Here is a 17,145-nt window from a genome sequence, read left to right on the forward strand (position 1 = left end):
AGAGGGAGACCGTGGAAAGAGGGGAGAGGGGAGAGGGGAGGGGGAGAGGGGAGAGGGGGGAGGGGGGAGGGGAGAGGGGAGAGGGGAGAGGGGCGAAAAGGCTGTTTTTAAATCACACTGTCATCTGCATGCAGGCCGGAGCCATATTTTTAAATTACCACCAAGATTGTATCGCACAACCAGAATATGGAACCACTGCCCTGAGAGAGATGGTGTCTGGGTCAAGACCTAGGGCATCACAGGATGAAGTGAGGGCAAAGGTGTGCTACCCACTACTCAGGTATGAGAGAGTGGTGGGTCTACAACCCTACCTCAGTGAAGATGGCTTCAGGGCTGGCAGATCAGAAGCAAAGGAAGGGGGGGCTTCTGTTTCAGTTATCTGTTACTGAGTAAAAACCATCCCCAAACTTAATGGCGTCAAACAAACACTTGTTATTTCTCACCACTCCATGCATCAGCTGAGTAGTTCTCTGCTGGCCTCGCCTGGGCTCACTCCCTATGCTGTGCTCAGCTGGAGGACCAACATGGCTGGAAGCTGCCAGAAGTCCTCACTTGCATGTCTGGCAGTTGCTGCTGGCTCTTCGTGGGCCCGCTGGTTCCCCTCCATGGGCTCCCCCGCCCCCAGTGGTACACCAGCTTCCTTCTATGTGGTGCCTCATCTCCCCATAGCCCGGCCTGGCTTTCTCAGATGGCATTCTCAGAGCAGGGATCCCAGAGGGCAAAGAAGAAGTTGCAAGGCCTCTTGGGACCTAGGCGTGGAACCAGCACCATGTCACTCTGCTACATGCCATTAACCAAAGCAAGTCATGTGGCTGGCCCCACTTCAAGGGGATGAAGACACGGACTGTACCTCTGGTAAGCAGAGGGACAAGCATCCAGGGGCAGGAGGTGTTCAAGGTCACTGAACAATCCATCCCTTCATCCTTACTCTGCCGGCTGGAGGGTTCCCAAGCTCCCACAGGTTATGTAGAGGCCTTCCTGAAGCTATCCCAAGACTCTGGCAGCTGGAAGCATATTGGGAATCAGCTACATACACCTTCTTCTTGCCCCTTCCCCATTTTTAACAGCTTTATTGAAGTATTTTTTATTTAATAAAATCCATCCATTTCAAGCATATAATTCAATGATTTTCAGTAACTTTACCTAGTGCTGTAATCATCATCATAAATTCATTTTAGAACATTTTCATCCCCCAATAAGACTTCATGCACATTTATAATTAATCTCTGTTCCAACTCCCAGTCCTAGGCAACCATATCTACTTTGTTTCTAAAAATTGGTCTTTTCTAGACATTTCCCATAAATTGAGTCAGACACTATGTGTTCTGACTTTGTGACTGGTTTCTTTCACCTACCGTTATGTTTCCAAGGTTTATTTATGTTGAGGCATGTGTCAGTATTTCATTCCTTTTCATGACTGAATAATATTCTATTGTATGGACAGACCACAGTTTGCCTATCCATTCATCAGTTAATGGGCATTTGGCTTGGGCATTTAGACATTTATGAACAACATTGCTATGAACATTCCCACACAAGTCTTTGTGTGGATGTGTTTTCATCTCTCTTGGGTCGATATCTAGGAGTGGAAGAGTTGGGTCATATGGTCATTTTGTGATTAACTTCTTGAGAAACTGCCAAACTGTCTTCCACAGGGGCTGCATCATTTTATGTTCCCATCAACAACATGAAGTTTCCTGTTTCTCCAAATTCTTGACAAGATTTATTGCCTGTTTTATTCACTACAGCTATTCTCATGAGTATAATATAGTATTTCATCATAGTTTTCATGTGCATTTCCCTAACAAGAATACTGAGATTGTTTTATGCACATGTTGGCTATTTATACAACTTCTTTGGTGAAATGTCTGTATCTTCACCCACTTTTTGATTGGATTGTTTGTCTTCTTGTTACTGAGTTGTTAAGAGTTCATTGTAAATTCGGAATATAAGTCCTTTATTGGGCATATGTTTTACAAATATTTTCTCCTAGTCTCTTGTTCGTCATATTTTCTTAATAGTGTCTTTTGAAGTGCAAATGTTTTGAACTTTGATGAAGGTCCGATTCATCATTTTTTTCTCTTTTGGATCATGCATTTGGTGTTGTATCTAAGACATCTTTGCCTAACAACAGGCCTATTTTTAATAGAAGTAAAGCTTGGTGTCTGAACACTAAGCAAATCTACTAACCAAGACCCCTAAAAACCCAAAAGCTTTATGACACTGAAAATAATGGCCCAAGGACATTCCCAGACAGTTCTGGGCTCTGGATAGAACAACACAAGTTTCCAAAAAACAGTCTGATAATACCACAAGCTTATAAAATATGTATACTCCTTGGCCCAGTAATAAATAACTCAAGATATGGCACAAACTGTTCACAGTATGGTTTTTGCGGAGAAAAGCTGAAAACCACCTCAGTGGGCATCTGTGGGGGATGACAAAGCACCTTATAGTTCATCCCCAGGGAGCACAGAGCAGCCTCTGGAGCAGTGTCTGCAAAGAAACCACAGCCAAGCTGTTTACAAAGCTCAGTTCCTGTGCAAAGAAAGATCCCAATGGCGCCCTTTCCACTGTGCTTTTCATGTCAAGTTGAATGAGCTACAATTTGCACACTGTAAAATTCAGATGTACACAGTCATGCAACCACTACACCATGAAGATAGAGTATTTCAATCACTCCAAAAAGTTCTTTCATGCCCAAATACATAGAAAAGTCTGGAAATAAATACATCAGAAATACACAGTGATCCTCTCTTGGTGGCAGAATGGTGGATGATTTTTGCTTTTTAGCATTTTCCCGGACCTTTAAAAGACACTTTAAACAATATACTATTTGAAATGGCTCAAACAATACTGAACTGACTTCAGAAAATCATTTCTTTGCCACAGCCCTGACTCTCTCCCACACAGACACACGCCCATCCCCCCAGCTCATACAAAAGAACGCAAGGAGACCTCTGAGTTTGCTCACTTTGAACCTTAAACAAAAACCTTGTGGATGCAACCAGAATTATTTCAGAGGTGCCTGGTAACACCGCAGGGCAGACAGACAGGCCTGACAGCAAACCATTATCAACCCTTACTTCCCTGAGCTGTAGGGGAGTGGAGGCCGGCAACGGCTCCCAGCAAGACATTTAAAAGCTTTCTTTTCAATATTGACTGGCCCAGGAAAGCTACTGTTCAAAGGATTCCTTCACCAGCTGCAGGGATGGGGGGTGGGGAGGGTGTTGCACTCTTGCCTGGGCTACCAGCTCTTAGGGCTGACATGAAATAAAATCAGGTTCTTTTTTTTTTTTTTTTTTTTTTTTGAGACGGAGTCTCGCTCTGTCGCCCAGGCTGGAGTGCAATGGCAGGATCTCAGCTTACTGCAACCTCCGCCTCCCAGGTTCAAGCGATTCATCTGCCTCAGCCTCCCAAGTAACTGGGATTACAGGCGCCTGCCACCACGCCCAGCTAACTTTTTGTATTTTTAGTAGAGATGGGGGGTTCACTATGTTGTCCAGGCTGTTCTCGAACTCTTGACCTCAGGCAATCCACCCGCCTCGGCCTCCCAAAGTGGTGGGATTACAGGCGTGAGCCACCGCGACCGGCCAAGAAAAAGAAACACATGAGAACATCTTAACAAAAGGGAAATACTGCAGTGTCTCCCATCTGCAGAAAGAACCACTGAATCCACTTATGAATCCCTCCATCTTCTTCTGTGCACTCACATACACATGTCCTAGTAGAAAATACTTAGTATTGTTTTGTGTGTTTTTGTTCTTGTTATGTAAGCATCAGTGTTGTGCATAATCAGCTTGTGGCTTGCTGTGTCCGCTCATCCTCGTTTGCTGAGTCCTAGCTGATTTGATGGACACCAGGTTGTCTCCAGTTTCTCACTGTAATAAACAATGATGCAGTGAACATCCTGTGCACAGTGGCTTTCGAAGGTAGAAGCCAAGAAGTGGACGTGATGTAAAAACTTTGTCAAATTGCCATTACTTTTATAATTAAAAACAAACCTAAAAGAGTATGTCCAAAATGCTTGGGGAGAAGCCTCTAACTCCTTCCCAGCAGATATGTACTCTGGGCAAAGCCTTCAAGAACAAGTACGAATTTGCCAAATGGACAACGTGCTGATTCTGGGATACTGTGGCAGAGGAGACAGAATGCTATCGCTTTTCAAACGGCAAGATTTTACATTTAAACTCACAGAGTTATCCACAAGGCAAGATTCTGTATCTGTTATAGCTAGGAACAGCTGAAGAGTCTGCCTCTTGCTCCAACATGGCTGGGTACCGTGGCTGGATAACCGTTCCCGGTGCAGGTAACAGGTGGACAATATCACAATATCACTGCACCCCTCTCGTGAAAAAGAAAGGGAACACAGTCTAGCACTCACCAGAGAAGCAGGTTTTTCTTCATCTTCCAGAAATGTGTTCTAAAACACCAGAAAAAAACATCAGCCAATCATCAACCTGTTAACCTAACCCCAGCTCAAGAGATGGAACTCGGATCCCATTGCCAAGTCAGCACCCGCAGGCACAAAGGTGGCAGGGCCGGGAGACAACACTTTCCCGAGAGTCCTATCCCCACCCCCAACAGGGATCGGGAGAGAGCAGTTAGCACAGGGCTCATCTCAGATGGGCTTCTCACCAGCGGGGTGCCCCTAACCTAGACCCCTTGCCTCTCCAAGCCTGTTTCCCTCTCTTTCCCAGTTACTACTTGGGGCTCTTTGCACGGTCTATGGTGGCACAAGAAGTGGGTTCGGAAACCCAGTAGCTGAATTTAAGCGGAGGGGAGGCTTTTCCGCACCTACGGCTACAGGGCGGCGAGAGCAGGCTTGCCAGGCAACCCTCGAAAGGCCTTCCGGGAAGAGGGGGAAGAGTGACGCTTGGGTGTGGGGGCACATCCCCAGCAACCGGACGAGGCCGCCACCCCCAAGGCCCTCCTGGGCTTCGGATCCCGCGCCAACCCCTCGCCCAGGTCTCGGGGCGAACTCTCCGCGCCAGGCGGGCGGGGCGGAGGGAGGAGAGAGTTGAGAGTGGACGGCCGGGAGTGGGAGGAAAAGCGCAGACGCCAGGAACGCCCCGGGAGTGAGGAGAGGAGAGCGTGGGAGTCACGCGGAGAAGCCAGACCCGGACGCCGACCGGGCACTGGTGGCGCTGCCGGGGTCCCGAGGGTTCCTGGACCCCCTACCCCAGGCCCCTCCAAAGCAACTGGGGTAAACCAGACGCACTGTGAGGCCAGCGCAGCTGCTGGACACGGTCCCCGGCGCCGCTCCAACCAGACCGCGACCGCTAAGCCCCTCCTTTCGAGAAACTCTGGGGCCGCCCCTGGAAGTGGCGGGGCGAAGGGACCGGAGGAGGGACCGGAGGAGCGAGGCGCGCGGCGCAGCGATGGAGCCGGTCAGCGCGGGCGCGGAGGCCGGCATGGAGGGCGCGGGAGGTGACCCGTACCGGCGACCTGCGCGGCGCACGCAGTGGCTGCTGAGCGCCCTGGCGCACCACTACGGGCTGGACCGCGGCGTGGAGAACGAGATCGTGGTGCTGGCCACCGGCCTGGACCAGTACCTGCAGGAGGTCTTCCACCACCTGGACTGCCGCGGCGCCGGCCGCCTGCCCCGCGCCGACTTCCGCGCGCTCTGCGCTGTGCTGGGGCTGCGCGCGGAGGGGGCCACCACGGCCGGGCAGGCAGCAGGTGACGGGAACTCCAGAGATGTGACCCCCGGGGATGCGGCCGCTGAGTTGACCACGGACGGGGACTCAGATACCGACGAAGAGGCGCGCCTGGCGCTGCGCGCCGAGCCGCCGGAGCTCACCTTCCGCCAGTTCCACGCGCGCCTCTGCGGCTACTTTGGCACCCGTGTGGGGCCCCGGCTGCCCCGCGGCGCTCTCAGCGAGCACATCGAGACGCAGATCCGCCTGCGCCGTCCGCGCCGCCGCCGCCGCCCGCCCTGCGCGCCTGGCCCCGACAGCGGTCCTGACTGTGAGCGCGTTGCGCGGCTGGAGGAGGAGAATAGCAGCTTGCGCGAGTTGGTGGAGGACCTGCGCGCCGCGCTGCAGAGCAGTGATGCGCGCTGCCTAGCACTGCAGGTGCGCGCCGGCCACGAAGGGAGGGTGGTAACGCCCGGGAGAGGGCTCGAACTAAAAGCTGGCTGGCTGCGGAGCCTGACGGGACAGAGTCAGAGGAAGGGGAGACAGAGGGCAGCGCCACACCATCCCACTCCGCATCAGCCCACTTGCATCTTGCCCCTGTTCCTCCCCATTCCACTCCAGTCCCCAACCCTATTCTTACCACCTATTCCATTCCTGAAAACCCCAATCACACTCAGACAACCATACCCCACTTTTCTGCTCCACCCCCACATCATCGCGTCTTGCCCCTTTAACCTAGGAATTGCACCTGTCTGGGTAGTCTCACATATTCCCTTTCAACAAGCATCTTTCTCTCTCCTTCCTGCCAGGCTTCTGGGAGGTTTAGGAGACAGAAGTGTGAAGAAGGCCCTGTCCTCACCTTTAGGGATATCCCTGCCTCCTGGGGTAGACTGACAGCTCCTTCTGTCAATCAGCAAAGACTTATGGGGCTCCCTGTGGGAGAAACAGAGACAAGTGAGAAACAGACAGTGTGGCTCACACTGTGGATCAGGCACTCACGGGCCACCAAGTGCCTGCGGGAACCAGACCCGCTCTGGGCTATTGAGAAGAAACCATGGGGTGAGATAGGGACCCAGCCTTAGCATCTGGGAGCCGTCGACAAACACTTAAGCACTGTGCCAGCCGAGCACCAAGGGCAGTGCTGGGCCGCAGGGGTCAGAGGAGGAAAGGAACAGCCCCTACCCCAGGCGACAACAGGCCACGAAGAAACTGACGTTATATGACCCCGCCTTAGCTCAGGACACTGCAGAGTGCAGGGAAGTGGCAAGGTGTGGTTTTCAGTGTCGGTGTGCATGGAAGCCAGGGTGGAGGCGGGAAACCACTCCTCTGATGTGGAATCCCAAGTAACGTACGGGGAGCCATGGGATGCGCCTGAACGGTCTTCCAGCATCTCTCATGCTTGGTATTTATTGAGCACCTACTATGTGCCAGGTTTGTTTTAGGCTCTGGGAACACACCAGTAAAGACAGATAGAAACCACCCTCAAAAGCCTCTAGTGAGCAGGCACGGGAAGGGCTGGAAATGCCACTGGGGGGAGTCTAGGAGATGAGGAACCGCCACCCGGCAGGCTGAACGCCGCCAACACAGTAGGCCGAGAAGAGTCGCGAGGTTGGTACTACAGAGGGAACAGAATACAGGCGTCGTTGTCTCAGTGTCCTTCAGTGAAAAAACGTTGGGGGGTGGGGGATGAGGAGGAATCATTAGAGCTTGGGCCTCCCTGGGGATGTGGCGAGGGTTAAAGGAGCTTGGACGCACCGGACCTAAGGGCCTGGCACCCGGAAGCAGACGGCGCAAGAAACGTGCTCACGCGCTTCTGGGTGCAGAGGCATGGGGACCGCCGTCGTGGCGGGCGTTCGTCTGGTGCATCTGGCTGGGGCACTTACCCCCTGCCCCTGCTGCCCTGTCCCCGCAGGTCGGACTCTGGAAGAGCCAGGCGAGCACCCACGAGATGGGGCACGGCGGGCCGGAGGCTGCGGTGCGGGAGCTGCGTCAGGCGCAGGAGCTGCGGCAGGTGCAGGGCGCCCTGGCTGCGGCGGAGGCCCGCGCTGGGCGGCTGCGCCGTGGCCAGGCCGAGGTGCGGCGGCGCGCGGAGGAGGCCCGGCAGGTGGTGCTGCGCAGCCTGCACCGCGTGCGAGAGCTGGAGGCGCTGGCGCAACAGGTGCCCGGCTTGCAGCGCTGGGTGCGGCGGCTGGAGGCGGAGCTGCAACGCTACAGGTGAGCGGGGGCGCGTGCCCTGGGCCCAAGTGCCCCAATTCGGCTCCCATTTTCCCAAACTTCGGGTGTGCAATCCCCCTCCCACGCGCTCTCGTGTTCCGCAGTTTCTCCATGCGTTTATTCATGTATTCTTTCATTCCTTTGTCAGTTCTCCATTTCTTAAGTTATAAGTCTGCTCCATTGCTTGCTCTGCAACCATCTGCCCACCCATCCATTTATCCATCCATCTGTCCATCCATTCACCCACCCCACACACCCACCCATCCATCCATCCATTTGTCCATCCACTCACCCACCCCACCCACCCATCCATCCACTCACCCATCCATCCACTCACCCATTCATCCATCCACCTATCCACTCACCTACCCACCCGTCCATCCATCTATTCATCCATCCACTCACTCACCCACCCATCCACTCACCCACCCACCCATCCATCATCCATCCATCCCCCCACCCACCCAGCCAGCCAGCCGTCCATCCATCCTCCTGTTCATCCACAAACACCCTCTATTTGTTTATCATAGATTGCAGTTGAATGTGCTCATTCTTATTTGTTCCTGGATTCGATCATAATGATAATAGCTTACAGTTACTAAGCACTCGCTGTTTGCCAGGCCTTGAGCTAAGTACTTTATGTGGCTTAACTCATTTAAGCCTCACAGCTGCCCTGTGAGGTGGGTACTGCTATGTTTCCACTCTGTAGATGAGGAAACAGGTGTGTAATGACTGCCTGTGCTAGCTCCACCAGGGCAGGAAGCTGGACTTGGGACCCAGGTTCAAATCTTGGCAGGGCTTTTGGCAGATGTGTGAGTGTGGGCAAGTCACCACCCCTCACAGACCCTGCTTCCTCTTGGGTGGAACACAGATTGGGGTCCCTGCCTGTGGGAGTGGCTGTGAAGAGGCCATGAGGTCCTGCCTGGCACATGGTAGATGCTTGGTAGACAGAGCCTCTCTCCCTTTCAAATCACAAGTCACCCCTGCCTGCTAGCCGGCCTGACTACACATTTGCTGAGCACTTTCTGTGTGCCAGGGGCCATCCCAGGCATCAGGGATGTGACCACGTGACTAGGACAGACTGAATTCCCTGCCCTGAGCAGCCACCTGTGAGCAGGTGAGACCTTCACAGGAACAGATGCGTGGCAGCAGGCAGGAGGTGGGGGACACTCATCAGCCTGCCCCCAAAGAAGTGACACTTGAGGATAGGATGTTACCGGGCCAGATGGAGAGAGGAGAAGAGAGAACATTCCATTCTAGAAAATTGGAACAGTACGGGCAAAGCCCTAGGGCAGAAGGGACCATTCAAAAACTAAAAGGAGGCCAGAGTGGCTGGAGGGGTAGAGCTGAAGGGAGGCCCATTTAGGGCCTGGAAGGTGGCAGCAAGGATTTCAGTTTTTCCCTTAAGAGAAAGAACATGAAACCATGGAAAAGTTTTAAGTAAGGAGGTGACAGAAGCAGATTTCAATAAAAAGTTACCATGGCTACAATGTGACAAAGAGATGGGCAGATGGGGAGAGCAGGAGACAGTGCAGAGCCCAGTGAGGGGCTCCTGCCATCCCTGATCCTGAGAGGAAGGTGGTCTAGCCCAGGCTGGGGGTGGAGCAGCCAGAAGGGGTGGCCTTGAACCTACTGGACATCTGAGAAGCTCACAGTTGGGAGATGGTAAGGCATGGGGCTAGAGGGAGGCCTCCAAAGAGGCAGACTCTGGGCCAGCCTCCTGCAGCATGCAGTGTTTGGAGAGCCACTTCCTGTTTGCATAGCTGATGGCTAAAGAGCAGGGCTGGTTGGCTTGAGGCCCACATCCAGCCTTGGAACTTTATCCAAGAGGAGAAATAAAGGGGCTCTTCTTTGTTTATTTCTAAAATCACAACTAGTCCTCTATAGCAGAATGCTACAAGTGACTACAAACATTGGCATAGCCCTTTACAATAGAAAAAATGGATTCATAGCCAATGCACCATTTAGTCCCCATAAGGTTGTACAAGGTAGACGTTTTATCCCCAGTTTACAGATTGTGAGAAATGAGGCACTGAGAAGTTAAGTAATGTACCCAAGGCCACACAGCCAGAAAGTAGGAAAGTCAAATCAGCCTGGCCCCACTGCCTGTGTGCTTCGATTCACGGTTACACGATGGCTGCTGTGCCTCCAGACCTTGCATCTGCTGATCGGGCATAAGAAGAAACCTGCAAGGCTAGTCCTGTTAGTCAGTCCCAAACAAAACTGGGGTTCTGTTTTTTGTTCATTTGTTTGTTTTTTGAGACAGTCTTGCTCTGTCACCCAGGCTGGAGTGCAATGGTGCGATCTTGGCTCACTGCAATCTCTGCCTCCCAGGTTCAAAAGATTCTCCTGCCTCAGCCTCCCCATAGCTGGGATTAAAGATGCATGCCACCACGCCTGGGTAATTTTTGTATTTTTAGTAGAGATGGGGTTTCACCATATTGGCCAGTCTGGTCTCAAACACCTGACCTCAGGTGATCTGCCTGCCTCGGCCTCCCAAAGTGCTGGGATTACAGGTGTGAGCCACTGTGCCCGGCCAAAAGTGGGGTTCTGTTAGTAAGGAAGAAGGAGGAGCAGCTATTGCAGAGGCTTTGAAGAAAACACCTAGTGATGAGGAAATTGAGGACCAGAGAATGAGTGATGCTATGTGAAGGGCACACGGTGATTAGGCAGATGGCTGTGTCACTAATTTCTCTGCCCCTCTAGAAACATGCCTTCAACCCTACCTTGCCCGGGAGGCTGACCTCCTCTGCCCATTTTCTGTGGTCAAAGTTTGCTGGTTTGTGGACTGACCTGCCCCAAAGCTCTCACTCTGAAAAGAAGGAAAAGGAGAGGAGACAGAATAGCCATGGGCATTTATTGAGCATCAACTGCATACCAGGCACTTTTTCATGTAAGCTCATGGGGCCTCTAGTCTAAAAGAAAAGTGTTACTGTCAGCATTTCACAGACGAGAAAACCAAGACCAGAGAGGAAGCAGCTGTCCAGTGTGGCACAGCGACTCAGTGGCAAGGGCAGGACTCACAGCCCAGCCTGATGGCCCCAACCACAAGCTCAAGTTGGGTTTGGTAGTATGCACAAATCCTTCTGGATTCTCCTACCCCAGAAACGTCGGCCGGACATTTTACTGGCTGGGGAGGGACTGTAGGCTACAATTCACCTCTGCTTTTGCTTTTCAAGTGCCAGAAGCTCAGATGTCCGTGACTATTGAGCTGAATCAGCCCCCTCCTCTGCAGTTGGCCTAGAGGGCTGCATTCTAGAGGAATTACCGGGAGGAAAGGGCCCCATGCCCCAAACAGTAGAGCCCCATCACACCCTCTTAAGTGACATCACTCTGGAATGTCTCCAGGTGCTCTGCAGATGTGTCTTTGGGGGGAAAACAGAGCAATGACTGAACTCCCCCTGAGAATGACAGCTTGAAGCCATTTGGTTAGAATAAATGACCCAACAAACACTTTTCCAGCATCTCCCAGTGTTCAAAGCACTTTCACAGATACTGACTCATGCTGATCTTCTCATCTTCCCTCTAAGGTTGGTATTATGTCGGATGTTTCAAATAAGGAAATAGACCCTTGGGGTTGGGAGTGGTTTTACTAAAGTCACATACCCAAACTCAGCTGAATTCAGACTGCGTTGAATTTCCTAACTTTGAGTCAAACTGTGCTGCCACTTTCCTAAAATGGGATCTTGATGACTCTATTGTTCATGTTAGGGCTTCTATTGAGTTCTTTTTCAGACCTGTACTTTCTTTTTCATCCTTATCAGTCCTTGTGTTGTAGGTTCTGTCTAATCCTTTATCTCTGTAGCATTCAACCATACTAATTTTAAAGTCTCTTGTGGATTGCTGTAATATCTGAGCTTCCTGAGATGTTTTACACCTGCTGTCTTTGTCACGATGAGGCATTCTTGGCAGGCACTGTCATTTTGGGCTGTGAGCCGTCTTTGGCAGGGCCATGATCCTTGAGAGTCACACATAGAACTGGCTGTAGAGTTCCCTTCAGAGCAGTTTTCCATCTGCCTCCACCAGGCCCTGATTCTAGACCAGTTTTTAATTTTGATACTTAGCGTGGAGTTTCCTAGCTGCACAGGTAGTGAGAGATTGAGTCCCATACCTGGGAACAAAACCCCAAGACCAATAGGTGGAATATTTTTCATCTTTGTTCATGGATAAGACAGCCCTTGCTGGCCCCTGGCCTCATGCAGGGAGTCTCCTTCTGTAACTCACTATGCAAGGTCTCCTGTCCCTAATCCCTCCATGGGCGTTTCAGCTCCATCTCCTGCTTTCCACACAAGTTGGAGGTCTCCTCTTCTTGATTTTGACTTTGGCTCTATATTCTTTTAAATAGTTCTATTTTGTCCAGCATTTCAACATATTTGTAGATGGAAGAGGGGCTTCCCATAGCACCCCAAACCACCATCTTGACCAGCAGCCTAACAGGATGGACAATAAATATGTAAGCAATTGGAGACATTTATTTAATTCATTCAACAGTATTTTCTAAGCACGTTCTGTGGACCAATCCCCGTGCCACAATCCTTGGGTCACAGAAATGGCAGTAGACATGTTAGGGCACAGGTGTGCCATGTGCTGAGGGGCCACAAAGGAGCTCCTGCTGCTTTTAGAGTTGTAGGAGTTGCAGGTGAAATAGAAGCCTCCCAGGTGTCAAAAGGCATCTTCGGGCCTCCTAGAGCTGGGGAAGACTCAGGTACTCCCTGGCCCAGCCCCTGCCTGCTGAGGTGCGCAGTCCTCCTAAGAGGCTCCTGGTCCCCTCGCAGCCACATCAGCCTCTGATCCTGCTTTCCCACAGCTGGTCTCCACTCACACGACCTTGTCTGAGATGAGAAACTCAGCTCCTTATTCTTCAAATCCCACAAAATAGTCCATCCCCACACACATTTTTATGCATAGTAGACATTACTGATTATTGGCGGGGTGGGGGGCGGGGCGGGAATCTGTTGCAGTAATGCAAACAGCTTCATGTGGAAAATTTGACATCACCATTCATAAAATGTCATTCAATCCCTGCCCAACCAAGGTGTTTCAGTGGCACTTCTCCCAACTTAGTTCCAACCACTCTCCACCTTTCTTCTCTCCTCTGTTTTCTCTCTCTTTTCTTCCTTTCTATCATCCAGGTCTCCTGGGTGAATGCCAGAAAGCCTAATGCAAACTGACCTAGGTGAAAAGGAAGTTAGTTCTTAGAACTGAAAAGTGTAGGCATGTCCAGCTTCAGACATGGCTGGATTCAGGTACTCACGTAGTGTTACCACGATATACTGAAGTTCTGCTTTACTCTCTGGCAAATTCTCTCCCCCAGTAGCCCTTGGGGTGCCAGGCTAATATCCCCAAAGCTCAGTCCAGTAGAAAGACCATCTGTCATCTGAACCATCCCACTGAAGTCCTGGAACTGGGCCCCATTCAGCCAACTTGGAAACATGTTCATCCCTGAATTCATCACAGGGGCCAGGACAATTTGATGCTCTGACTGGCCAAACCTTAGTCACATACCCACCACTGGAGTGAGAGCAAGGCCCATTGAACTCTGGAAATGAGATCCTCCCAAGAGAATCAAGGGGCACTGTACCCCAGACACATTCAAGGAACACACCCCTTTGCCCCTCTCTGGAGCTCGCAGCCCAATCCTTTTCTTGTCTGGGTAGAATAGCCCACCTGTGGCAGCTCAAGACTGTGAACTCTGAAGCCCCAGGAGGAAACCTGGTTAGACACAGAGCAGGCTTGTCTGGAGGTCAGCTTTTCCTGGATGCTGGGTGCTTTGGGAGTGGTTTCGGGGGGACTCTGTAACCTCGCCAACCTGTGCCCATCCAGGTGATTCAGGGCTCACTGGGGAGGGTGGACAGAAAAAGATTGTTATCCCCAGGTTCTGTCCGTAGCTGGGAGCCCTCCTGAGGGAGCACAAGGGCTTGGCACTTCTGTGGCCTAGCACCCAGCCCAGCCTTGGCACACAGTAAGATGTGTGTGGATACACGAATGGACCAGCGGGCATGGGAGTGGATGCTGTCCTCAAAACTGGAAGAAAGGGCATAACGCCTGGGACTTCAGCACAAGGAGACCCCTAAGTGGTCCAGTGGCCTTGTCCTGCCTTGAGGGGTCCCCCTTCAGTCCTCAGTAGAAGGTCTCTGGTGGGTTTGTGACATCTCGTCCTTTTGAAACCGCCCGTATCTCAGCCAGTTGCCTGGCCTGGCCCCCTACCCTGCTCTGAAGCCAAGGAGCAGCTGAGTCCCCTTGATGGGGCCTTCAGGACACCTGGGCAGGGCAGGCAGCCTAGGGCCAGCACCACTGGGCAGGGGCTGGTGCTCAAAAAGACAGAAAAGACAGAGAGCCAGCTCAGCTCAGCTGGAACAGGGAGGAGAGGCCTGGCAGCCTGGCCTCTGGCTTTGTTGTTGGGGGAGGGTGAAAAGGCTGGGATGGAGGAAAGGGGGTGGGAGAGGGAGGGAGGAGGGACGGCAATTGGCTGGCCACCGTGGAGGGGACACAAAGATGAGGCCATCTGAGGGCTACCTCCTTTCTTCTGCCCCATTGCTGCTGCCTGGCCTGACCTGGCAGCCTTTGGGTGGGCCAAAGTCAGCGGGTCCAGGGTGGGAGGGAGGCGGATGAGTGGGGGCGAGCAGAGGGGGCATGGGGCACCATCTGGAGCTGGGAGGCCTCGGATTCCATCGTCCTTGGAGGTGGGTGTGTGGGTGGCTTTGGTGAGAAAAGAGGCCTTTCCTCCTCCAGGAACAATACTCAGGCTCACAAAGAGGCAGACCCACTCAGGCACCCACTGCATGCCCCAGGCCCTCAGGATGCACAGGGGGCTTGGTGGGTGGGGGCCTAGGCTCAGAAGGCCCAGCCCAACCTGGCTTTGATTCCTGGCTCTTCAACATGTGTGGTAGGAGCTAGAGCTGTTCCCTTCACTTCTGTGAGTCTCAGTTTCCTCTGCTGTAAAGTGGGTATGGGATTCTGTCTTGGCATAAACATTGAGTGTGATGGGGGAGGCAGCGTGGTGGTGGAGCTCTGGGAGTGTGACCTGCAGCAAGCCATTCTCACCTCTGTGAGCCTCAGCTCATCTGTAAAATGAGATGAGAATAATAATAATAATAATACCCACTTCATGGAGTATTTGAAGATTCAACTTGCTGTTGTGTTGAAAGTGCCTATAATAATGAAAGGCTTAATAAATATTGGAACTTATTGGACAGGGTGTGGTGGCTCATGCCTGTAATCCCAACACTTTGGGAGGCCGAAGTGGGTGGATCACCTGAGGTCAGGAGTTCAAGACCAGCCAGGCCAACATGGTGAAACCCCATCTCTACTAAAAATACACAAATTAGCCAGGTGTCCTGGCACGTGCCTATAATCCCAGCTACTTGGGAAGCTGAGGCAGGAGAATTGCTTGAACCCAGAAGGTGGAGGTTGTAGTGAGCCAAGATTGTGCCACTGTACTGCAGCCTGGGTGACAGAGCAAGACTCCGTCTCAAAAAAAAAAAAAAAAAAAAAAAGAATGAAGCAGGGACACTCATTCTTGTCTATCCAGAAAAGCAAGGCCTGTCCAGGGCAGGATCACAAAGGGGCAGGCCTTGAAAAGCAAGGAGGCAGAGGAGGAGGAGCCGTGGGCTCTCTGTCGAGGTGGCTGATCAGTGGTGTCCCCAGAGAAACCTGCCCTCATTCAAATACATGCCCCCAGCTGCACTTCTCGGACAGAGCCTGGGCCCACACTTTGGGCTGACAGCTCAGAGATACACCCTCTCTCGAGCCTGAGGCTTTGCACCCCTCCCAGAGAGAGGGGCCTTGACTGCACAAGCTAATATGTGCAATAAATGCATCCTTCAGAGAAGGAAGGAGCCTAGACAGGGATGGTAATCTGCCCAGGCTCACCCAGTAAATCAGGGGCACAGCCAGGCTGGATTCAGTCCACGAGTCTGTAGCTCTTTCTGCTACTTCCCACAGGTGGGTTGGAAATAAGCTTCAGCCTTTTCAGGCCTAAGGCAGCCACAAAGGACATGGGGTGGCCTGAAGTGCCAGACCAGTCACCCTTGGCCATGACCTGCCTCATCTGCTAACCTATGTATGTTGCACATTTTCTTTGGTGTCTTGATGCTTCTTAGGAAGCTTCAGCTCAACTTGCTTGTGCCTCAGTTTTCTCATCTGGAGAATAGGTTAGTTTTAGTACCTACCGCACAGGGTAAGAATCTAATGAGATAATAGAAAGCATTTAGAATGATGCCTGGCACATAATAAGCCCTCCTTAAATGTCATTGTCAGCTGGCCCTGGGGTGTGCCTGCGTTTGCTACACACTCCTCGGATGAGCTTTCGACCCCTGTGCCTCCAGCACTCTCCATCCACCTGTATCTCTGCTTGTCCCTGCCTGGTTCTACTCGCTCCTGCTCCACATAGCTGGGAACATGGCTGCAGGGACCCCAGATTCATGACTTTCCAAATTCTGTGACCCAACATTCTGCTTCCCAGCACCTGTAGATAAAGTCCTAGGAAAGAACGTGGATTGGCCCAGCCTGGGTCACAGCCCCACCTCCAGGCCGAGACCAGGACCAGGCTACTAGGATAGTCCTGTTGGCCCGGACCAGGGCACACACTCAACCCTGAAGTGGGCCAAGAGTTGGGTGGCCATAGAAGTGGGACAACTCCCAAAACGAAGGTTGGTGCTGTTACCAGGAGACAGAAAAGGATGCAGGTTAGACAGAAAACAATCAATGTCCACCTCATGAACTTCCCCTTAGAAGTGAAAATTCAAGAAACATAAAGGCTACAGCTCAGCACCAGGCACAGAGAAGGTGGAAGAGCGGGCATTGGGCATTTTGTATGTAGTGTAGCAGTTTTCCAGAAAGTCAAAGGGCCTGGCGCATGGATGGTTTTCCTTATTTAAGGTGGTCTCATCCAAAGAGAGAATCTCTTCTCACATAAGGATATGCTATTTACCCACAAGGAGACATTGGAAGAAGAGGCCAGTTCCTGGGTGGAGGCCTGGCTTGTCCTGTAGCTCCAGACGTGCCAGTGTCAGGACTTTCACATGACCTGGCCTAAGTCAGGGGTGGTATACATGGTTCTGCAGACCCAAGCCGGGTGAGCTCTGGAGGACACAAGGGGGTGGGCATCATGATCGCCAGATTGTTTTGACGGTACAGCCTTGGATATAGACAGTCAAAGTGGTCTTGTGTAGAAAAAAATGACAAAAAATAAAAGTATGCTTCCTTTGGATGGAGAGGGTTCTATATTATATTGGATTTTTTAGTTGCTAATGACTAAAACCACTCTCACTGCCTTAGGCCAAAAGAAAAG

The 17,145-nt window shown here is 51.9% G+C and overlaps 2 protein-coding genes across 19 annotated transcripts in view; one reads left to right on the plus strand and one right to left on the minus strand.

Moving 5' to 3' along the window:
• The window catches only part of CFAP92 (cilia and flagella associated protein 92 (putative)), a 121,005-nt gene that overhangs the window by 86,740 nt on the left and 17,120 nt on the right, over positions 1 to 17,145 (minus strand). The gene's annotated exons all lie outside the window — the stretch shown is intronic.
• EFCC1 (EF-hand and coiled-coil domain containing 1) overlaps positions 5,056 to 17,145 on the plus strand; it is a 40,137-nt gene continuing 28,047 nt past the window's right edge. For 2 of the 3 annotated variants that reach the window (XM_034957308.3, XM_034957307.3), the window contains exons 1-2: positions 5,056 to 6,077; positions 7,552 to 7,853. In XM_034957308.3, the coding sequence (XP_034813199.2) occupies positions 5,382 to 6,077; positions 7,552 to 7,853 (998 nt within the window). In that variant the 5' untranslated portion in view covers positions 5,056 to 5,381. Of the gene's footprint in view, positions 6,078 to 7,551; positions 7,854 to 10,187; positions 10,255 to 16,733; positions 16,881 to 17,145 lie in introns of those variants that run through there. The other variant, XM_057301891.2, reaches the window with a different exon arrangement.

This window comes from Pan paniscus, chromosome 2 (assembly GCF_029289425.2).
Source record: "Pan paniscus chromosome 2, NHGRI_mPanPan1-v2.0_pri, whole genome shotgun sequence".
Taxonomy (NCBI): domain Eukaryota; kingdom Metazoa; phylum Chordata; class Mammalia; order Primates; family Hominidae; genus Pan; species Pan paniscus.